The 23,308-nt window shown below is 50.2% G+C and overlaps 1 protein-coding gene across 5 annotated transcripts in view; it reads right to left on the bottom strand.

The window, feature by feature from the left end:
* Nucleotides 1-23,308, bottom strand: part of RPS6KA2 (ribosomal protein S6 kinase A2) — a 358,054-nt gene that overhangs the window by 54,557 nt on the left and 280,189 nt on the right. For all 5 annotated transcript variants that reach the window (XM_033234244.1, XM_033234245.1, XM_033234246.1 and 2 more), the window contains 2 exons: nt 21,893-21,981; nt 2,677-2,741 (listed from right to left, as the gene is read on the bottom strand). In XM_033234244.1, the coding sequence (XP_033090135.1) occupies nt 2,677-2,741; nt 21,893-21,981 (154 nt within the window). The remainder of the gene's footprint in view (nt 1-2,676; nt 2,742-21,892; nt 21,982-23,308) is intronic.

Genomic DNA, 23,308 nt, shown 5'->3' with positions numbered 1-23,308 from the left:
CTCACTCACTCATTCACTCCCTCCCTCACTCATTCACTCCTTCATTAACTCACTCACTCCCTTACTCATTCACTCACTCCCTCACTCATTCACTCACTTATTCACTGACTCATTAACTCACTCACTCACTCCCTCCCTCACTCATTCACTCACTCATTAACTCACTCCCTCACTCATTCACTCACTCATTAACTCACTCACTCACTCCCTCACTCATTCACTCACTCATTAACTCACTCACTCCCTTACTCATTCACTCACTCATTTACTCCCTCCTTCCCTCACTTATTCATTCACTCACTCACTGACTCATTCACTCACACATTCACTCACTCACTAGGGATTCATCAAGTGCCTCCTTTGAGCCAGGCCCCTTTTTAGAGCTGTGGGTTACATCTCTAAGCCACAGATTCCTGATCTTGCAGCTTACATTCTAGAGGCAGGAGACAGAAAATAATAATAAACATCAGAAACACAGGTATTATGAGGCAAGTCAGAAAGTGGTAAGGGATACGAAAACAGAGCAAGGCCAGGGGGCAGGAGTGCTGGAAGAGGAGCTACAGTTTAGAAGAGCTGCAGGACAGGTCTCAAAAGACGATACTGAATGGAAGACTGGAAGGTGGAGACAAGTGAGCCCTTGGGGGACTTGGGCATGAGGGGCCTGGGAAGCCAGACCAGCTGGAGCCAGTGCTTGGGGGGGAACCTGTTCCATGGAGGTGTGGGAAGGAGGCTCCATGAGGATGGGAGGGGTGACGCGTGGCTGTCCCGACCACTTTCCCGTGCTTTTCCATCTGTCCCCAGCTGCATCCTCCTCGTCAGCACAGTGTCCTCCTGTGACATGTGCAGACCCATCTGTCCACTGCCTTTCTCTGCCAAGTCATCACAAGCCCCATGGAAGCAGGGCTTTGTTCCATCCATGGCTCTATCCCCAGCCCTGGAAAGTGCCTGAGATTGGGATGCCCAGCAGAAAGGGTTGGATAAATGGAGAAGCAGAGCTTGCAGGGAGGAGCTATGTGGTCCCACCTTGACCACTGGCAGGTGGGGGAGGGGATGCAACATGCTGTGACCCCCTGAGGGGCAGGCGTCGGGGTTCTGGGCATGGTGCTGTGCTAACCATCCACAGGCTAACACCCAGGTCCATTCTCCATGAAACAGGCTTGTCTGAGATCTAAACGCCATGTAAGGTGAAGTCTCCATAGAAAATATGGTGAAGTCTCCATAGAAAATATATTCCAACGCAGAGTCGACTAACAGTGACCTTAGGTGCCTGTCTGTGAGGTGAGCACAGCCTGAGCTTCTGATAAGCCTACATTTTCAGGGAAGCTAAGTAAGACTCCAAAGGGAGGCCTTGGTTTTCATTTCTTGGAGGTCCTGGTTGGGAGACACAGATGTCCTGAAAGTTTGCATGCATCTCTCTAATCTTATTTTTGAAAAGAAGTCTAATCTTACAAAAGTTCTTTAATCAGAACTGTCAAACCAGGTTTTAAAAAGTTATCACTCTTTCCCAGCTTGAGTGCTTTGCTGGGGCTCAGGCTGAAGGAAGAGGAGAGCCGGCTGGTTTCATCCAGCACTGGTGTTACACATTCCCAGAGGAGAGGTCTGGGGCTGCAGGTGGGGCCCACCTGTCAGGCACAGCGGCCACCTCTTCATGAAATGTGTGGAGGCCCCAGACTCCATGAGGACATAAAGAAGAGAGAGGAAAGGGAAAGCAGATAATAAACTCTATACGATAGAGGGCATTTACATCTTAAAAAGTATTCCATTAAAATCCTTTGAAGTTAATTTGTTAGGTCAGGAAAAGAAAATCCCAACATAATTGTTTTGGTGTTAACCCAAAGGAAAGAACTAAAAGCAACTGATAGGAAAGGAGGTATTGCCTTCCTCAGATGGAAAGAACAGCCTCCGAGTTTTAGCTGCGAGAATTCCCTGCGTGGGCGGTACGTCAGACGCTGACAGCTTCACCATTTGGAGTTGGTGTCTTGGCAGAAATAGGCAATTGACACTTGTAGCTTGGTGAAAAGTGAGATACAAGAACTTCTTAGACAATGTCCAGCCTGGCCCAGAGAACCGGAAATGGAGGCTTTACTAGTAACTCCACTAACAGAAGCTCCAGTTTATTCTAACAACTCGACACTTTTTTTGTTTGTTTGTTTGTTTTGTTTTTTATGTGGCTTCCATGTAGGCATCAGCCTGACGAACGATGGAAAATGCAGTATCGAATCTGGACCTGCCCAGAGCCCCAGCACTAAAAGGTCCCGGTTGAGCAGCTCGTCAGGACTTTTGCCTGCTCAGCCCTTGGGGTTAGAAGACAATCACTCCTGGAGCAATCGGGAACGTGCGGGGCTTCGAGAGGCCGGGGAGTGGGTGCAGGGAGGACAGAAACCTCGACAGAGGACAGAAACATCGACTTTGATGGGCAGAGGAGAGTAGGAGGAAAGCTGAGGGGACTTCAGGCCTCGAGCTGGAGGGAGGGGCACTCACACATTGGGGCCTCCCAAGTTGCCAGCCCGCTCAGTGGGGTGCTGGGAGCTCCCTGCTTGCAGGTGGCTTGTCTGTATTCACCTCCGACCTACTTGTGACCCGGACACTGAGGACCCTTTGCACCAAGCCACGATGTTCCCTCCACCCACTTCCGTGTCATGCGTGTGCAGATGGGGACTGTGGCATGCAACTTACGTTCCAGTCTATGGTCACAAAGAAGGGATGGCGCTTAATTTCCTCCACTCCATCAATGCCAGCACCTGTCACAACAACACAGAGATGATCATCAGAACAAATCCAAGATGGGGTTCTCTGACAGTTTCCAATGCAGCAGTGTGGGGGATGGGGGTGTGCAGAGGCAGGGCCGTGGCAAGGACCCCATAGGCTGTTCACTCCTGCCCAGGGCACCTGCGCACCTGCCGATGTCCCCAGCTCAGAAAGCCACGACTCACCTCCGAGGGCTTGTGAGGCAGAAGTGGCCTGGGGTTGGGGTGGGCGAAAGAGATAGTAAAGAGAGGCCTGGGACAGGCCAGCCAGGTGCTGCCTGCTGCATGTGAGGGATGCCTGGCACCCCCGTCACCCAGGAGCTTGAGGTGCCTGCAAGTGTGAGCACCAGGTGGACCTCCCAGGGGGCCGGAGGGGAAGGCACAGAGCAGAGCTCCTGGCAAAGCTGCCGCAGGGATTAACTAGGGAGGGAAGAATTCCAGGAAATGAAAGGGGTTGACAGGACTGAGTCCCGGAAGAAGGCGGAGCCCAGCCTCCTGCCCACACCTGGCCACCCCTGAGCCTGCTCAGGCAGGTGACTGTTTTTACCTGGAGGCTACTAACAAATATCTCTGCTTTGTTCCGTTATTTCTACCTAACCTCCTGCCTTACTTTGTTGCTTACAATCCTAAGGCCCTGGGGCAGAAACGAGGGAGGGAGTAGTGGGCGGAGCACTGGGGGCCCTTTTGGGCAGCATGATTCTCTACTGGTGGATACATGTCTACTCATTTGCCAGAAATCATCACTGTCCCCCAGAATGAGCCCAGTACGGACAAGGCCTTGAGTCAGTAGCTCAGATCATCGACTGCAGAAGCGCACCCATTCATGCAGGCACTACTGTTAGGGAACGCTGTGAGGCAGGGAGTGAGTGATCTGTGAAAACTTGCTGCAGTTTCTGTTCAGTTTTTCCGTAAACTTAAAACTGTTTTGAACACAACGTCTATTAATTCAAAACAAAAGGTCATAAAGCTCTAGGACTCTGTGTTTTCTCCAGGATGGGACGGCCGCAGAGAAGCCCCTCCTCCTGGGTCACGAGTCCGAGAAGAGGCGGGCTTGGCTGGAAGCAGCAGCGGTGGCAGTGGCCGGGGAATTCCTGCCAGCTCCGGGCCTAGGTCTGGGGAGGGTCTGATCCCTGGGGCCCGGCTCCTCTGTTCTGCAAGCTGTGTTCCTTTCCGCTGCCAACTCCTAACGGCCCTCCTCCAAATCAGAGCCTCCTGTGCCATGCATGCCCCTTTGTGGAGCCCTCCTCACGTCCAGCTCTCGCTCCTGTAGTTAAGGGAAGAGCGGGGCTGTCCGGGGATGCTGTGGTCAGCACAGGCGTGGCCCGGCCTGTCCTGCTGTGAAGCTGGGCTGGGGTGGCACAGATCACCGGGAGTCACAGGAGATGGCGCCATCGTGGGCTGGTCCTGGCCCATGTCCTGACCCCTCCTACCCCTCCATTCCGTACTCTGGGCAGTGACGTGGGGGCGGCTCGGGAGCTGTGGTGGCCTCGGAAAGCCCCTCTAGGTGGTCAATGGTCCGGAAACAGTCCCCTTACCCTGGAAGCTTGGCCAGGGCCATGGTGCTAGGAAAGAACCCACACACTAAACGCCCCTGAAGGCACTCTCACAGCACTCTCAGTTTCGTGTTATTCACACTCTGACATGAAAGTCCACCTACAAGGAATTAGAGGAAGGGCGTACATTCAGGAGTTTCTCCTTCTATGAGGACGTAGGCTCATAGGACAGACATAGCACACGGACATCTCAGTCATCCGATGCACAATCGCTGTTCCCATTTTACAGACGAGGAAACTGAGGCTGACGCAGGTCAGGTAACTTGTTCAAAATCAGACCAGAGGTTATGAGTTATAGGTACCAGGTGTGGAGGCACATCTCTGAAACGTAGCCGAGGTGCCCGACCTTCTGAAGTGTCTTTCCCCTGACTCCCTGCTGAGGCCTCTCCGGGTTCCCCAGTCTATCTCCTTTGTTCTCCTCTAAACCCTGAGCCCAGGGATCTGATTCCAGGCCTTTGCAATCGCAGCAGCTGGCATGAGCCTTCACAGGCGCACCAATGGCTGCTGTAATGAAATTTCCAGAGGGGCAGTCTTCCAAAGAGCCCTCCCACGCGCCCATCCTGTGTGCAGGCCTCCTTCGATGGTGACCAGAACTCCGGGTTGAAGAGTCCTTCTGGTCATGATGATTAACAGGAAGACCTTCCTCTGAAGTGTGCCTCTGCCCTACTCTTTTGTTTGGTGACTGTTGGATGCATGGCCAGAAGGACTGTCAAAAGACTGGTGACTGGAACAAACAGTTCAGAGGCCCTGGTACATGCAGGGCTGTGGCAACTTGTTGGCTGCACTTCTTCGGAGGATCTATTTCACATTTTGTACCCGCTGTATTTCCTTCTTATTCATCATTTGCAAACATGGTCTGCAGGAGTTTTAGAAAGTGAGGCGCAGAGCAAATATAGGTATTGGTATAACTACTATGTAACTGGTATGTGCTGGGTTTACCTGGATCACGGAAATCAACACATTTCTATCTTTACCTCCTTTCCCCAAGGCAGTAAGATTTTGCACGATGTTTGTATTTTAAGGTCTCAGCAAAAAGAGTCGACAGGGGAATAACACTCTGGTTATTACTAAAAAATTACAGGTGTTCCAATTCTAGGAGGGAACATGAAATAGAGGGAGGATTTGTGCGCTCAGTGCTTTGAAACCTGCGCCAACCCTCCCACGGCAGTCAGGTTTATTATTTGTGTTAAAATAGGTGACTTTGCACTCGGCTCCCCTTTATCTACACTGAACACACGGGACAAATGACGGTGAGCGGAGTTCTGGGCGGGGAGAATCAGAAAGTATCAGACTGGTGCTGGAATCACGGCTGACTCGTTACGGGATGCGGATGACACGCACTGAAGGTCTTCCTTGGTTCTAGAGGGCTGCTGCCACTCGTCTAGATCACGAGGCACTGACAAGAACAGGGACAGAAACTGCAAACACAGAAGGCCGGAATTCCCTCCTGTTAGGCTAAGGGATTCGTCATTAAGTTCTTGAATGCAGGGTAAATAGGAGTTCAAGGTTCAGGGGAACAGAAGATTCAAGAATCACACTTCTTCTCTGTAGTAATAACACCTAATCTTGTTTGTTTAAATGGCTTGTGGTCTATCTCCAAATTGGGGCACCACCTAATGTGTTTATCTGGGTTGTGTCTCCAATTGCTGTGCTCTGGTTAAGGGTGTAATTCCGCAACCAGTTGGAACTCTCACATCAATGACTAGTTTTAAAGCACAGTGCAGTGCCTGTGAGAGGATTTATTTATTTTTTTATTTTGGGGGGACTCATTCTGTCACCTAGGCTGGTGTGCAGCGGCATGATCACGACTCACCGCAGCCTCAATTTCCCGGGCTCAGGTGATCCTCTCAGCTCAATCTCCTGAGCAGCTGGGACTACAGGCATGTGACACTACACCAGAGTAATATTTTATACTTTTTGTAGAGATGGGGCCTCACCATGTTGCCCAGGCTGATCTCAAACTCTTGAGCTCAAGTGATCCACCTGCCTGGGTCTCCCAAAGTGCTGGGATTATAGGTATGAGTCACTGTATGGATGATTTATTCTTTCATTGCACCGATTCTATCCAGCTCTTCTACTTCATATTTTTCATGAGGTAAGCCATTCATTTCATTGTGGGGCTTCTAAATTCTCAGTAGTGATTCCCAAAGGGTTTTGGTATCTGCCAAAAATCTGTGTATTGTGTCTTTATATCTACAGAGAGCTTTGGGAGATGGTTAATTCATGGTTTGGGACTCCTTTGCAATATTTTCATTTTCGTTGTTTTAGTGTCACACAAACCCATCTCCGACACTTCTGGGAACATTCAGTAGAAGCTTACTGGCTGCCTCCTGAGGTTTATTACATACTGCAAGCTTCTCCTAACTGGCCCAACATGTCCAGCCTATAACCGTCCGGGGCAACTTCCATGACTGACTTAAATACTAGGTCTGCTTTTCAACTTCTTCATCACTTACAGGTTATCTATACATTATTTGTTTAAAGGTTTTCTTTTTTTTTTTTTTTTGCCAATTTGAAATTTCATCTATTTCATGTTTACACCCTTTGTCAGAGAGTCGCTTGTGTCTCACAGAACTCAGCCGGTTGGGAGTCAGGGATAGGCTGGGGGCTCAGGCTTGAGCGGTGCGGGAGTGAGATCTCCAGGCAGGCCCTGGGCATGGGTCTCTAGCAGCTCCCTAGGGCTGATTTGGGGCTGACCAGCTCCAGGTGAGGGTGGGACTATCTGCCTGGTCTTCAGCAACCATCAAAGCCTGGCTCATGACAGGCAGTCCCAGCAATGCAGCGGAAACTGGGATGAGGACCAGAATGGGCCATATTTGAAGTCATTAAAAAGACGTCATCTGGAGATCAGTTCTGGACGGGAAAACAGTAACAAGAGCAACGGAAAACCCTCTGCCCATGCATGAGCTGTAGGCAGCAGGTGTGCTGTGAAGACAGCAAGCCGGGCTTAGGTGATGGGCGTTGATTTGCTGTGCTATTTTTATGCTCATCAGCACTTCACATTCCTTTCTAACCTTTCCCTCACTTTAAACTTTCCCCTGGGAGTCTCAGAATATCTCAGGAGTTTCTAGGAGAAGCTACAGATGCTCATTAGGAATGAGCTAGAAAGCTGTCAGCTTTGGAAAAAAGGAAGATTTGGAGGTAGGCTCAGGAACTTTTATACTCACTGCAACTCCTCCTGTCTGGGGGAAAGTCAGGAGATAACAAACACCGGTGCTGAAAACCCCAGCAGTTCCTGATCTCAGTGCAAGATACATTTACAGCTGTTTCTTTTTTTTTTTTTTTGAGACGGTGTCTCGCTGTGTCGCCCAGGCTGGAGTGCAGTGGCGCGATCTCAGCTCACTGCAAGCTCCGCCTCCCGGGTTCCCGCCATTCTTCCGCCTCAGCCTCCCAGTAGCTGGGACTACAGGCGCCCGCCACCGCGCCCGGCTAGTTTTTTTGTATTTTTAGTAGAGATGGGGTTTCACCGTGTTAGCCAGGAGGGTCTCGATCTCCTGACCTCGTGATCCGCCCGCCTCGGCCTCCCAAAGTGCTGGGATTACAGGCTGGAGCCACCGCGCCCGGCCACAGCTGTTTCTAGACATCACTATGGTATAAACTTGTCAGAAACGGAAGTCACTGAAGCAGCAAACACCACAGCCATGGTTTAGCCCTACAAAGCCTGTTCAGCAGAAGCATCGCCCACATCTGCCAGCCTCTCCCGTCTCAGCCGGAAGCAGTGCCAAGCGCAGAGGGAGAGAATGTCCTGCTGAGCCTGTCTCTGCAGAGCTTCATCCCAGAGCTTACTCCTGATGCTGCCTTGGTCCACGCTTACGGCGTGCAGTGCCGAGGGTGCTGGCCCGGAGCCCCTTTCTCACTCTTCTTTCATTCCATTCTTTGAAATTCCTGAATTTGCAAATTACTCAGAGTCACCGAGTGTTCCACCTGGGAGGCCCTTTCCTTGCACGGACAAGAAAGCAGAGAGCTCAAGCAGGGGTGTGACCCTCCAAGGCCTCTATCGTGGGATGTGCTCACGCCCTGCTGCCAGCCCCAGCTTGTGGTCCTTCTGCTTAGACTGGCTCATTCCACGCTGCGAGAGCCACTCCAGGGTCTTTCTCTAATTCACAACCACACAACCACCAGAAAAACAGTGCAAAGAAACAAGGCTGGTGTCCCCTCAGCTGCACCCTCAGAGCCCCCATGCCCACCACACCCACCGCATGCTCCCAAGCATGGCCCGACCTCCAGCTGCTCTGTCTCCTCTCCACTCACCCGCTGCCCAGCCATGGGGATATCACAGAGTCACACGTGCCTCTGGGTGTGCTATTCTTCCTCCCTTCCTCCTACTACTTTCCTGTGGCATTTCTTGGGCCCAGACGGCCAGCTTCCCCTGCACCCCGTCCAGTATCCGGCACGTCTTCTGAGACCCAACCCAGGCATCCTCACAGAGTGTCTCTGTTGCCCCCACTCAAATAGATCAGTGGCCCTAAACCAGTGGCCTCTGGGGGTCCATGGCAGTGCCATCCACCTTCCTAAGCCAGCACCTGCTACAGGCATTCAGCACATGTTCACTGAACAGATCACACACGAAGGCTGGGGGCTTCAGTCTAGAACTCTTTTGAATGAAGACATTTTATCTTCAGGGGATGTGGAGGTGGGAGAAATGCTAGTCTTAGACTCAGATGCCAAGGAGCCTTTAGCAACTCACAAGGGGGCAGAGGGCCGTTTTCTCACCTGCAGAGCCTAAGAGAGGAGCGAGATGAGTCTAGTTCTGGTAGTCTGGACATGTATAAACACATTATGCCGTCTCTTCCAGCTGTAAATATCTGTGCAGAAACTCTGGGAGGGGTAAACTTCCCCAAATTCCTACGCTGAAGCCCTAATCCCCAGTGTCTCACCATGTGACCGCAGGTGCAAAAGGGTCACTGCAGGTATGATGAGCCCAGCATTAGCAGGGCAGGCACTCATCTCCTGTGACTGCTGTCCCTAGAACAAGGAGAAATTTGGACACAGACCCACACGGCGGAGAAGGCCACAAGGAGACAGAGGTAGAGGTGAGGGTGTGGCATTCACAGCCAAGGGTGTCAAGGCTGGCCAGCAAGGCCTGGGGTCTGGGAGCGGCCAAGGCCGGCCAGCAAAGCCCTGGGGTCTGGGAGCGGCCAAGGCCGGCCAGCAAAGCCCTGGGGTCTGGGAGCGGCCAAGGCCGGCCAGCAAGGCCCGGGGTCTGGGAGCGGCCAAGGCTGGCCAGCAAAGCCCTGGGGTCTGGGAGCGGCCAAGGCCGGCCAGCAAGGCCCGGGGTCTGGGAGCAGTCGGGGGGGACACATTCCTCTCAGTGGGAGCACAGCCTTGCAGCCTTGAGCTCGGACCTCTGGCCTCCAGAGCTGTGGGAGGACACATTTCTGTTGCTCAAGCTGCCCCAGTTTGTGGTTCTTTGTCACGGCTGCCCCAAGAAAATCACACAGAGGGGCAGCCAATGAACAGCTCAGTGTTCACTGTGGTCTGCCGGGCATTAGAGCTGTGTGTTTTTATCCGTGTTTCTCGCTACACTATGCGCACACAGAGGGCACATTTTTCCTTTGATTTCCTAATTTCTAGCTTATTGCTTTGCCCACTGATCCCTCTGTCATCTGGACTGGACGGAATCGTCTGGGAATCCAGAGGCTTCCCGCTGATGGGGACTCATTAAGGAAGAGGCAGGGGCGAGGAGGTCGGGAGGCAGAGAGGCGTCCCGTCCCTCCCTGGGAGAGGCCATAGAGAGGGAGAGTCTACAGCTCGAGGGGACTCACACTAGGGGAGACACCAAGAGAGGGCAGGTGGGAGGCGATGAAGGTGCATTTGCCCCTCCTCCCAGCCCCCAGATTGGGCCCTGAGGTCCTGTGCAGCACAGTCCAGGGTGGGAGAGCTCTGACATTGAGAGCTTTTATCAGAGAGGCTCAACACAGGGGAGGCTGGAGGTGTGCGATTGCCTTGCATATCCATGCGAGGGCCCAGGGCTAGCACAAGGCCTCTAACAGCCACCAATTCCCCAGATGGTCCAAGGGAGAACTCAATTCCAGGCTCTTTTGGAGGAATGAGAATAAGGCTCGCAGCAGTCAGAAGCGGGGGGAAAGTTCCAGTCACAAAACCAGCTGCCTGTGCAGGGGAAGGTGACTCTGCCCCACGGGGTTTTCAGACTATCTGGCTCCAGCCGGATAGTGACTAAATCCAGCGCCCTCCCTGGATAAAGGCTGGGCAATTAATTCTGACTGTAGCTTCTTCATGCCGAGCCTGGGCATCTTAGGTTGTAAATACACCTGTGGGAGGGTCCACAGCTCCTCGAAAGCTTGATGGTAACTCACTTAGACACAGTTTGAAGGGCGATCTCGGCCCGAGGTGAGCCATTCTCCATGCTTGTGTGAACTCCGGGGGGCTGGTATCTTTTAACAAACACCCATCTCTACACCTAGGGAGGAGGTAGGTCCATCTTTCTCTCTCCTGTAATTTAAACCAAATACTAAAACAATATTTTAGATTAAAGAATTCTGATTTTAGTAATGTTAAATTTGAAGGTTTTTAATTTAAAAAATAGGTTATTTAGAAAATTTTTGCTTCCTCCAGAACAAGGGGAGAAAAAGTACAAACACTCCAACACTTCGTCGCATTCACCCAATTTACTGTAGCAAATCCTCTCCCAGCAACGTCATAATGTTTGAAAGAAAATAGTGACTCTGGCCAGGCACAATGGCTCACATCTGTAATCTCATGTTGGGAGGCCAGTGCGGGAGGAGAGTCTAGGAGTTCGAGACCTGCCTGAGCAACATAGCGGGGCTCCTTCTCTACGAAACAGTAATAAACGAGCCGGGCATGGTGGTGCATGGCTGTGGTCCCAGCTACCCGGGAGGCTGACGTGGGAGGACTGCCTGAGTCCAGGCAACGGGGACTAGAGTGAGCCATGATTGCACCACTGTGCTCAGTCTAGGCAACAGAGCAAGACCCTGTTCAAAAAAGGAAAGGAAAGGAAGCAGTGACTCCAAGACGAAGCGCTTCGATTGCTGCAAGAATAGAGTCTGAATTGTTGGCTCTCGTGTATGTCTGGATGAATAAATACATCCAACGTCTCCACTTCTCCTTTCTGACTCCAATTCACATTTCCAGGGGAGGCCAAGCAGGGGAGGGGTGCACAGCAAACCCTCACGCCTGCGGCCCCACAGGCAGTGACTGCGGCAGCTTGGCGTGGCGGGGGCGGTTACCGTGCGTCACCTCAGAGGGAGTGGCAGAGGTGGGGTCACGGTGCCTGCCACCTGAGGCAGCATGTCACTTGCACATATGCTCACACGCTTATGTTCTAATAAGTGTCCAGATGTTATTTGGGTGCTCGGGAATGACAAGGCAGAGACTACACAGATTTCCATCATAAAAGCTTGGTCTGGAAAGAGGAGTGTCAGCCACCAGCAAGGTTCCTGGCAACACCTGTGTGAAGATGTTACCCTCTTCACACAGGTAACATCAGGTAACAGATGTTACCCTGATCTGTTATCCCTCGATCAGACCCCGGGCAAGGCGGGCAGGACTCCGTGCTCTTGCCAGCGTGGATTTCCCGGGTGAGCTTCGGGACTCTAGTGATTGGCCTCAATGCTTTTCTGGCTGGTACTGCAGGCTTTCCATGTACCCTTCCATTCTGCAACCTGCGCAGCAGAGGGTTTAACAACATCTATTAAAATGCATCTCACAAAATGATGGTTTTCTCCAAAACTCTCAGAATTGCAGTTCCTCGGTCACTGTGCATCAGATAATGTTTCTCTGTTCTGTCCAAACGCCGAGTGGCAGAGAAAGAAAAGAGTCAGATGAGCAGGAAGCAATGAGACCGGGGGGTTGGACACCCTTCCCAGCCACAGGCCTCTGCACACCGGTGCTCTTTGCTTATTTACATGTTTACTTGTTAGTCCCATTACAGTGCTTCCCACGCATCAGGCACTGTTCTGCCTCCTCAAATCCTCCTACTACTTCATGACTGTGGTGCTGGTATTACCCTCAGTTCGTAGAATAAGTAAGCAAGCACAGAGAGGTGGAGCCATCTGCTCAGGGCCACACGGCCAGGAAGGGGCGGGTGGGGTGGGTCTGAGCATCTGGCTCTGGCCTTGCTTTGCTTCTGAGCCCTGCCCCAGACTCCAGCCTCTCCCGCACGCTCCCTTCTCCTCTTTCACTGTTGATCTTTCTTCCCCTTCCATCAGGCCCTCTCCCCTCTGCTGAGATCCATTTTGTGCCTCATCTGTTTCTCTGCCCTGGCTACAGGCATTTGTGTATGACTGGGCTGCAGCTGGCCTTGCTGTTTGCTATCAGAGATTTCATGAGCACGAGGGCCACATTTTGGCTTCAAGGGACCCCAGAGCCTAGCCCACGAGCGAGGGAAGGCATGGGCCAGAGTGCTTATGCTCGCTCCTGAAGAAAGCACCCAGCGTCTGCCCAAGAGCCATGAGAAAGGGGCAGCAGGTGATGCTGGTGACAGGTGGTGGCTCCAGCCACAGCGAGGTGGCAGCTAACTGCCAGGGGGTGGCCCACGGTGGGGCACGTGCTAGCACATCACAGAGAAGTCTCTGGCATTGAACGTTTCTCCCTAAAACAACTTTTTAAAAACTGGGGTTTCAATCACAAAAATAATACATATTGGCAGAAAAAGTCCAACTAGTGGCATAAACGAGGCGAAAGGAAAAGCTCCCCTTCTGCCCGTCCCTCCAGGGAGAAGCGACCGCTGTAAGAGCTGCTTGCCTGTGTTTGCAGAAGTTGTCTTTGCTTACCTCCCTTGCTTCTAAAAACACAAACAGGATCATTCTGAACGTTCTGTGCTGCAATGCGCTACTTTTACTTAACACTTTCTTTTTATAACTTACACATCCTTCCATGATAGTGCATGCAGACTGATCTCATTTTTCTTTTTTTTTTTCTGAGACAGAGTCTCTCTCTGTCGCCCAGGCTGGAGTGTAGTGGCGCGATCTCAGCTCACTGTAAGCTCCGCCTCCTGGGTTTACGCCATTCTCCTGCCTCAGCCTCCTGAGTAGCTGGGACCACAGACGCCCGCCACGTCGCCCAGCTAGTTTTTTGTATTTTTTAGTAGAGACGGGGTTTCACTGTGTTAGCCAGGATGGTCTCGATCTCCTGACCTCGTGATCCGCCCGTCTCGGCCTCCCAAAGTGCTGGGATTACAGGCTTGAGCCACCGCGCCCGGCCAACCTCACTTTTCAATACTCATCTAGTATCCCTTGTGTAGACGACGGTAATTCAGTGAACTGTTCCTGGGTGATATGGGTTTCAGCTTCTCCTCTCTCTCTGTGCACTTGTGTGAATGTATTTGAAGGATATATTATTGGAGGTGGAATTACTTGGATGAGATGCATGTACTTTAGTTCTGTAGAGATTTTTCAGGTCGACTTATGAAAAGTGGGACAAACACACCCCTTCACCCGGAAGTTGGGAAACCGCTCGCCCATCGCCAACAGCGGGGGCTGCCAAACGTGTGCCTCTGCGCTGACTTTAACTTGGAGGTAAACATGGCCTAGACCTCCTCGAAGAGAGTTAGGACGTGAAATATCATGAAGAACTGTACAGGTACCGGCTGATTCGAAAGCACAAAAACATTCATGGAAAGCAACAAGTGGCATGCTTCAAATAGCCCCTTCATAAGACAGGGAGGGCTTTAGGAAAAATCCTCAACTTTCGCTAGATGTTTTGGACCTGACAAGCAAGCATCTTATATTCCTTAAGATTGTGATTTTATGTGTGTGTGTGTGTATATATACACAGTTTTTTTTTTTTGTTTTTTGTTTTTGAGACAGAGTCTTGCTCTGTCACCCAGGCTGGAGTGCAGTGACACAATCTCGGCTCACTGCAATCTCCGCCTCCTAGGTTCGAGCAATTCTCCTGCCTCAGCCTCCTGAGTAGCTGGGATTACAGGCACCCAGCTAATTTTTATATTTTTAGTAGAGATGAGGTTTTGCTGTTTTGGCCAGACTGGTCTTAAACTCCTGACCTCAGGTGATCCACCTGTCTGGGCCTCCCAAAGTGCTGGGATTACAGGCACACACCACCACGCCTGGGCAATTTTTGTATTTTTAGTAGAGATGGGATTTCACCATGTTGGCCAGGCTGGTCTTGAACTCCTGACCTTAGCTGATCCACACACCTCGGCCTCCCAAAGTGCTGGGATTACAGGTACGAGCCACAGTGCCTGGCCAATTTTGTATAAGTATCTTTCTTCTAGTGTTTTTCTAAAGCTTGATGCTTTTCACCCAGTTTTTCTACAGAATAAAAATTCTATACAAAATTAAATGAAAACAAGTAAGTTGGGATTTTTACAAAATTCTGAAATTAAGCCATAGTAAAATTCTGGGAAATTCTCTGCAGGAAAAGAGAATAATTATACCCTCATTCCCTATTAAAGTAAAAAATAATTGAGTTGTGCATTAAAAGGAGTTCATTTTTCAAGTTTAAAAGGCCAAGTCAAGTACTCTTATCAGAAATACAAGCATAGCTATAGGGAATTTTCCTGAAAAACCTTTTCAATTTTTAATTAAGACTGAGCAAAGCTCAAAGTGGTCTTTGTTGTTGCAAAGATTAGAAATAAATAAGCCATGAAGGCTCAGCTCTAATTCGTGGCTTTTAAAAAGGATACTGATGTCTGACATTGTTCTGGAATCAAGCCAAGGTCCCCTTTGAAACTGAATTAGTAGATCTTAAAGTATTTGCTGCAGCGTGGAGGCCTCTGCTGGGTTCTCTAATGAGATGGTAGACTGTACGTATACCTCTCTGATAGATCTTAAAGTATGTGCTGCAGAGTGGAGGCCTCTGCTGGGTTCTCTAATGAGATGGTAGACAGTACGTATACCTCTCCGATAGATCTTAAAGTATGTGCTGCAGAGTGGAGGCCTCTGCTAAGTTCTCTGATGAGATGGCAGACAGTACGTATACCTCTCCGATAGATCTTAAAGTATGTGCTGCAGCGTGGAGGGCTCTGTTGAGTTCTCTGATGAGATGGTAGAATGCATGTGCCATCTCTTTGTTTTGGTGCAGGCACACACAGGTACACTGGAAGTCTTGGTTCTTTCTCATTTTACTCTGTTGTCACCAGTTTCCAGCAGGAAACTCTGCCTCAGCTATTGGGGTCCAAGAGCCAAATGTGCTCCAATGAGATAAACAGATGAATCTTGGGATCTGGGCCCTCAGCGATTTTGCAGAGATGCCACCCTTTCCTTTCAAATGCAACTGCCCTTGCTGGGGGAGGACTGTCCCAGGAAATTCTCTGAATAACACTGTGTCTGGGACAGGTGGCAGTATCCATGCCTGCCCTGGAACTGGAGGAAAGAAATAATTTTCTAAATAGTTTGTTTTTGTCTTAGAAACCAGAGCCAGGAGCAATGACAGGGAACCACTCAGTTAATGCCTAGAGGCCTTGCTTACTCTGGCTGCCATCACAGGCGGCTTCAGGCGACGATGAGGAAATAGAGTGTGACCCTCTCAGGCTGGCTCCACAGGATTAGCCGCTGGAGGAGGGAATCCCCCCCAAATTAGTAAAATGGAAAGGTTTCATGAACTTCTCCAGTTTCAATAAGTGAAATCTGTGTGTTTGGGTGGGACTGGAGACACGGGAAGATGAGGGAGAGGAAGGAGGGGAGAGGGAGAGAGACATCACATCCTACTTCATCTTCCCTAAAAACCCAGAGTGCTTTACAGCCATGCTACAGGATGCCCTCACCATAAAGTCAATTTGGGGGATCATTTTAAATTAGTTGCCTCCCAAAAGGGACTGTTCTAAACAAAGGTGGCCGTGCAGCCTTGACCTTCAATAAAGAGTCCCAACACTTTTCCAATTGCCTCAAAAGCAGAGATTCTCGAAAACCAGATGTAACAAGATGCCCCAAGCTTCACAGCCTGAAGACTGAGGGGAGCAGAAGCGGGTTCTGATGGGGTCACTTTTACAGAACATGTTTGTGCCACACCAGGTAAGAGACCACCTGGGACATCTATATGTGTGGGGAGAGGATACGCGCAGCCGCATGCTGTCGGAGCTGGAAGGAACTGCAGGGACCATCAACACCACCTTCATTTCCCAGAGAAAAGGAGGGCCAGGGCCCATGGCTGTGCAGCTGGGCACAGCCTAGTCAGGTCTAGAACTCAGAATCCAGACAACCCCCATGCCACTGTGGGCCGCAGACCAGAAGCTCACAAAGCTGCGGCCATGGCCACCCAGGTCCTGCTCTCCCATGTCCTGCTGCCATGCCAACACCAGAGAATCCATAGCTTCTAGCAGCAGGATGGCCCTCAGGAAACACCCAGGGGAAAGGAAAAATCAGGCCTGACTTCTTATGGGATCGGAAAGAATTAAGAAAGGCCCATTTTTAATCTTGAAGACCCCGAATGTCATGCTAATGAAGAACGAGAACAGGGCCTTTTTTCCCCTCTTTTAAGATTAAGGGCCAATCATGTCCTCACTAAATAAGAGAAGCTCATACGTAGTCTTCTCAGAAGCCCATGGAGAAGGAACGGGTTTGTGCTTCCACATTTGGGAAGGGAGGACCCAGGCCTCTGAGAGCTGCACTGCTCTCTGTCTCTGGCTGGGCGGGTGCTGACTAGAGCCGACTCCTGCACACACAGAGTCCTGGGGCAAGGCCTTGTACCTTGGAACAGAGCCTTGCTCAAACAGAAAATGAACACAATTTTACAGTCTTGTCATGAAGATCGGAGGAGATGACAGGGGTGCGTGCTTGGCAGGTGTGAAGTGCTAAGCGAATGCAGGATTGTGGAAGTCACTAGGAGAAAAACACTTTGTGAACAAGAATTCTAGGTGAGCGCACAGAACCAGCATGATGTCCACATCCACAGGCAGAGCCCCTGCATCCGAGTGGGCACTGCAGGGGTCCAAGGCCTGACGTGCCCGCAAACCTGTGCTGTCTTTTCTGCTTTACTACTTGACAGGGAAAATGGATAGAGATGAAGCAGGAGCACCAAGGGTCAGGCTCGACCAAACTCCACACACTTTGGGGCAAGGAGCTTTTCAAAGCACCTTAAACAACAACTGCAATTCCTTCCATTCACTTGAGTTCATGTGTATTCACCAGGGGCTGTGCGTGGTCTGGGAGCTAGACACAAAGATGAGCCAGACACAACCTCTGCCTTCCTGGATCTCAACACTCAGTGAATACCTGTGGCCGGTCCAGCTGCTGGCCAGTAAAGCCACCACTCTAGCCCTCGTTTCCTTCCTCCAACCAAAGATGCTTGTTCTCCTGCCTTCCTTACAGTGCCACATGTCACGAGGGCCATGGACAGGGTTCCAGCCAGCAAGAAGTACAGAGAACTCCCAGGGGCTTCCAGAAAAGCCTTGCTTTCATGATAACGGGGACAGAGGCAGTTGGCCCCATCCAGTTCCTTTTTTTTTCTCCTGCAGTGAGGATGTGATGCCAGGAGCTGTTGCAGCTACGCTGTCATCACAAGGCACCAAGGATAAGGATGAAACGGCAGAGAACTGAGGATGGGAAACAGAAGCCACAGGAAGATCTGGGCTCCTGACAGCAGTAGTTCAGCTGCCAACGTCTACAACTCATCAACGACCACGTGGTGCGTTAATAAGAGAAAATGAAACTGCGATTTGGAAAACTAAATTAATTGAATAAAAAATTTAAAATTATTTAAGGGTTCTATTCTCGGCAGCTAAAAGCAATTCCTGTGGATACAACTGTTTTCATAAGTGAATTTCGTAAGTTTCTTGTTTGACCTGCTTTGAAGTACTGTCGTGAGAATTCAAGTCAGATGATGCACTGTCTTAGTGCAGTGCCGAGGCATCTTCTCATCCTCATCAACAGTACCGTGCCGGGGGAGACCTGAGGCTTGGAGAACGACCTGTTCTCCTGGTTCATTAGAAATCCGCACAGGCAGGGGAACACTGGAGCTGTCCACCCACCCTCTCCCACCGCCCACAGGGCCTGCCTCCCAGAGCTATATGCTGCTTACACCCAGCAGCATAGAGAACATGGGGAGGAGAGCCACAGACACAATAAAGGTGCAACCCAGGGTCACAGAAAAGAACAGCTCTGGACCAGACACTGAAAAGGCTGATGAAATGAGACCAGCGGCTCTAGACGTGGGCAGCCTTCAAGGTTGAGAGACGAGTAGAAATGGCATGCAAAGATGTTTCTGTGCATTTTGTGGTAGTTCACAGCATCGCAAACCCGATTCTAAGGCAGGCACGTTCTGAAGTGGGTTGAGATCCACTGAGCCGGGCAGCAAGCCCCTGACAGTGAGCCCCCGCTCCCTCCTGTCTAGGAAGGGTTACTTCTGCATTGCTTTTAGTGCTGACGGAGACTTAAATGAAAGGGACTCAATCTAATTCACAACCTGGAAGACTCAGATCAGAAACATGACCTTTGACATGGCATTTGGACAAACCAGGGCGCTGCCATGCGTTGGCTTAGCTGAGGGACACGCTTTTCAACTTGCATCTGTCTCCAAACACACCCTCAGAGTTAAGAAACACCGCCTCCCCCACCTCCCCAGACATACAGTGATGAACAGGGGTCTGCAAACAAAAGGCCAGACCACACCCAAATTTGGGAAAACTGCAGTGAATCGGCAACTTGAGGACACAGGGTGGGACACAGGCCCTTCCTGCCTCTCCCAGCCCAGGCTGTCCCTCTGTCCAAGGCTGCATCTCCCACCATTGGGGACCCCACTCTCAGAGGGTGAGGTCTTATCCACAATAGGCCCCGTGTGCACAGGGACTCTGGGCACTAAGGGCAAGCGCTGAGCCCTTGCTGCATTTCCTGAGCTGAGTCACTGTGTAATCGGGGGTGTGCACCAGGACCAGTGAGTGAAGAGCCAAGGTGCAGACAGCTTTAGGAGCTGCACATCTCTTGGAAACGTGGCTGTGACCCTGGCTAACTACGACTATCACCACTGACGAAAAGGAGGAGTCCTGATGATTCTTGGTTGGAATCTCAGGTCCCATCTGGGACTTTGCTGAGGGGTCCTAGTAACAACAATGTGGCAAAAGTTTCGTGGCAGGTTCCTCCAAACCATGAACCCCACACACACCTGTGAGCGTGCGCGCGCACACACACACACACAGTGCCCCTGTGTGTGCTGCAGCACGGGCCCTCTACCCTGACCAGGCGTCCTCCTCTCTGGTCCTGACCACTCTCTATCCCAGGCCTCCCATCTCATTATCGCCCCCAACTGGCATCTCAGTGACTTGGGGCTGCTCTGCTGGGGCCTTCAGCTTTGTCTACGGCACTGTTGGCAAATACCCCTCTAAGGAAGCTGCCTCTGTCTGGGTGACGGTTCCCCAGAATCTCAGACCCTCGACTGGGGACAGTGCTGTAAAATGTGTGCAGTGATGTGCTAGCTAGTTTTCATCCAATGCACTGGACACAGTCCTTTCCACAGACACCAGCACAGGGCCCTGCCAGGTGGCGTTGGGGGCCGGGTCCAACAGTGCCGCCATGTGCCCTGGCACAGATGCACTGTGGTGTGGGTGGCACGGGCTCCACTGCAGGGCGAGTCTACACTCTCCAGCCACGCGGGCTGCAATTCAGTCTAGACTCTGGCCCTTCCATGTCAGTACCAGCAACGTGGAGATTCTCAACAGGGGGACTTTGCCAAGGTCAGGAGATGTTTGATCATCACGGGGTTGGGGTGGGGATGCTGCTAAACAGCCCCAATGCACGGAGCAGCTCCCAAAACAAGAATTAACCAGCCCAAAATGCAGACGGTGCAGAATCATGGCCGAGACACTCTCCTCCAGCCCCAGGCTGTGGTGTGGACGTTTCGTAATTGATTCAATGACTTCCTTATCGATCGAGGCTTACTTCATCTTCAGGTCTTTGTTAAACAGGAAGATATTTGGTAAACACTGTTTATTTGTATCCCTTTTATGCGGGTATGGCTATTTCTGTTGGAGAGATTTCTGGCAGTAACACTTCTGGGCAAAAGGGTGCATACGTTTAACATTTTGATGGTTTTACCAAGGTGCTGAAATGTTGCAGGGATTTACTCTCTTGACACACACGCATGTGCCCTGGGCTTTCTGGATTGGCCTGCATTGCCCGGCAGACAGTAATGACACACCCACGTGCCCTGGGCTTTCTCGACTGGCCTGCAGTGACTGGCAGACAGTGATGGCAGAACACCCTGTGACATCACTGCGCCACAGGGAACTCACCGTGTCACCTGCTCTCCTGGTGGCCACGCTTGGCACGCAGAGGTGCTCGGTGACAAGGAGGAATTGCTTTACTGCGTTGTGTGGAAGAATGAAAATAGGCCGAGTGGACAAAGGCCATCGATGGTGGGTGATCACTGAAAGGTCTGTAAAGTGGGATTTAAAATATCTGCTTACATGGAGGAGAACTGCCTCGTAAAGACAACTATGGGACATCCTTATATAAAGTAAAGAATTCCTATGAAGACGAATCCGCAGGAAGAGTGGTTTACGTGATAAAAATCTGGATTAGAAGTTGGATGTAAATATGTTTAATTAGGTGAATACAACTATGACAATTCATTACAAGATGAATTTCATGGGAATTACTACTCAGTACTTCAGATACATAGATGTTGATTTTTAAAAATCACCTTAACTCCTTTTTTCTAAGATCACAAAGTTACACATCAATTACCTCATATTGTGAAAATATTACTGTGGAGTAGGAAGGTACTTTTGACTAGCTTCACTTTTAATCTCTGAAGGATTGCAAATTAATGCAAAAGTTCCCTGCAGTGGAAGCTGATGTGGGGAAGAAGTTAAATGGGTCCATCTTTCTTTGGAGTTGGGGCATGCAGAGAGGAAAATCTAGTATTTTTTCCAAAATGAAATATTTCCTGATTTAACTTTTGCCTTCCCCTCTGCTATGTCTTCTGTGAGGTTAGAGTTAAAAAAAACAAAAACAAAAACAAAAACAACAACAAAAAAAACAAAACCAGAACAAAACGTGTTCCTTTTGTTTCCTTGTTTAATAAAATAACCCGAAACACCCGCTCCGGCTGCTGTCTAAACCGGAAACACCCTGCTCCGGCGCTATCTGAACCGGAAACACCTCGCTCCGGCGGCTGTCTGAACCGGAAACACCCTGCTCCGGCTGCTGTCTGGCTCTGAGACAACACGGCCACGCCCACTCGCTAAGACCTGCCCAGCCCACGGAGTAACCCTCAATACACTGTCACATACACAAAAAGAAAATCAATCAGTTGTTAATATTAAAGTAGATCCTGATTTTAACAGATGTGGAGGTTTCTTAATTTAGGGAGAATTAAATTAGAAGCAGCTTTTCAACGGTTCTGTCCTTAGCTTATAGACTTTCAAAACTCAGGGAAATCAGATTGGTAGAACACCACCATTTTGGGTAAAACCAGTGGCTTTTAGAAAAGAGCTTATGGTATTTTGGCAGCAACTATGTGTTTTAGAAGCTGTGAAGGGGCCTCTTTTCCTGGAGCTCAGATGGCACTGGTACTATTTCAACCTCTAGGTGAGGTCTGTTTTCAGTGACCTCAGTCAGCATTGGGCCAGAGCAGGTGGGTGGCCCTCCACGTCTCCACTGTGGCTCGGGGGGCAGCACCCTGCATGTTACCGTGGTGGGGTGTCCCGGGGACTCTTACCCAGCCGGTTGCAGGGGTTCCGTTTGAAGAGAGCTCGCAGCAAACTCTGTGCCTCCCCACTGAGGAACTGCGGCATCCCCAGCTTGGCTCTGAAAAACAGAATCCTATTTTAGGATCTATTTTAGGAGAACAAGGACAAGCTATAAAGAGGGCCCCAGTCAGCATTCAGAGACCTCAGTCACAGTCACCCAGAGCAGCCGTGCTCTAACTCGTGGGTCTTAGGACCCCTTTATGCTTTAAAAGTTACTGAAGACACCAAAGAGCTTTTGTTTATGTGGAATACAGCTGTGATATTTACCACAGTAGAAAGTAAAGTGAGAAATCTGTGTAATTTATATTTCTTAATTCATTTTAATAAATATTTTTAATAAATGTATTATTTAATAAAATCATTAAAAAACAGTAACACTCCCATTAACATTAATAGCATTGTTAATGGAAATTATCTATGTTTTCCCAAACAAACACATAAAAAAGCCTTTCGTGGCATTGTTCTGCATTTTGGTGGGTCTCTTCCTGGCTCACAGGAGACAGCTGGACCCTCTTGTCTGCCCTGTGCTCAGTCTGTTGCGATGCTATGAAGAAAACCTGCGAGAGGAGGACCTGCAAACCCCAGGAGGGTCTCAGGGCCACCAGGGCCTCCAGAGCACACTGAGAACTCCGGGCACAGAGCCTGGTGCTCCCCTCCAGAAATTCTCCATCCCTCCCAAGTGGAATGCCCTGAGGCCACACCACACCCGTGACTTGCTGTCAGGGATTATTCCAGCTTTAGAAAAAGTAAAGAACGTGTTCTCCCTTAAAATGCGAACGAGAATCACGCGAAGGTCCTGACTTGCAGCTCTTAGTGTCTGTTGAAATTCAAGGTTCCTTGATGGAGGAAAAGGCTGATTAAATAAAAAGACACTCCTTAGCTTTACAAAAGGGTCCTCACGATGGAGCTTCCTTCACTCCCCTCTCTCCTTCCATCTACATAAGGACAGAGCTTACAAAAGCCGAGCTGGTGGTGTTTTAGGTGATTCTCAATTTTATCAAAGTTATGTGTCCATTTGCAAACAGAGTTGGCAAGAGTGGCTCATGAGGACAAATGGTTTTATGACTCCTCCACCAAGCGGCCTCACTTAGGAAGGAACTGATTAGGGGCTCCCAGCCTCTCTGTTTCCTGCCCTCCTTCCATCTGCTCTGGGACAGTGATGGTCGGCGGTGTCTGCTCACATTTAGGATTCTATGGCAAGGTGGCATGGGGATCAGGCTTCTTCCTACAGTCTGAGAGCAAAACCTTGGCTTAGTAAATGATTTTTCATGAGAATAAAGCAGAAAATGGTTTGTAACCAGTCACACAGTAAAATAATACTGAGTGCTGCCAAGGTCAACCAGGAGTGCTATAAGAATGGGGTCAGCAGGTGGGGAGGGAAAGGA

Source organism: Trachypithecus francoisi, unplaced genomic scaffold, assembly GCF_009764315.1.
Source record: "Trachypithecus francoisi isolate TF-2019V2 unplaced genomic scaffold, Tfra_2.0 Lachesis_group15, whole genome shotgun sequence".
NCBI lineage: Eukaryota > Metazoa > Chordata > Mammalia > Primates > Cercopithecidae > Trachypithecus > Trachypithecus francoisi.
The sequence above is the reverse complement of the archived record's forward strand: the minus strand, read 5'-3'. Positions and strand labels throughout refer to the sequence as shown.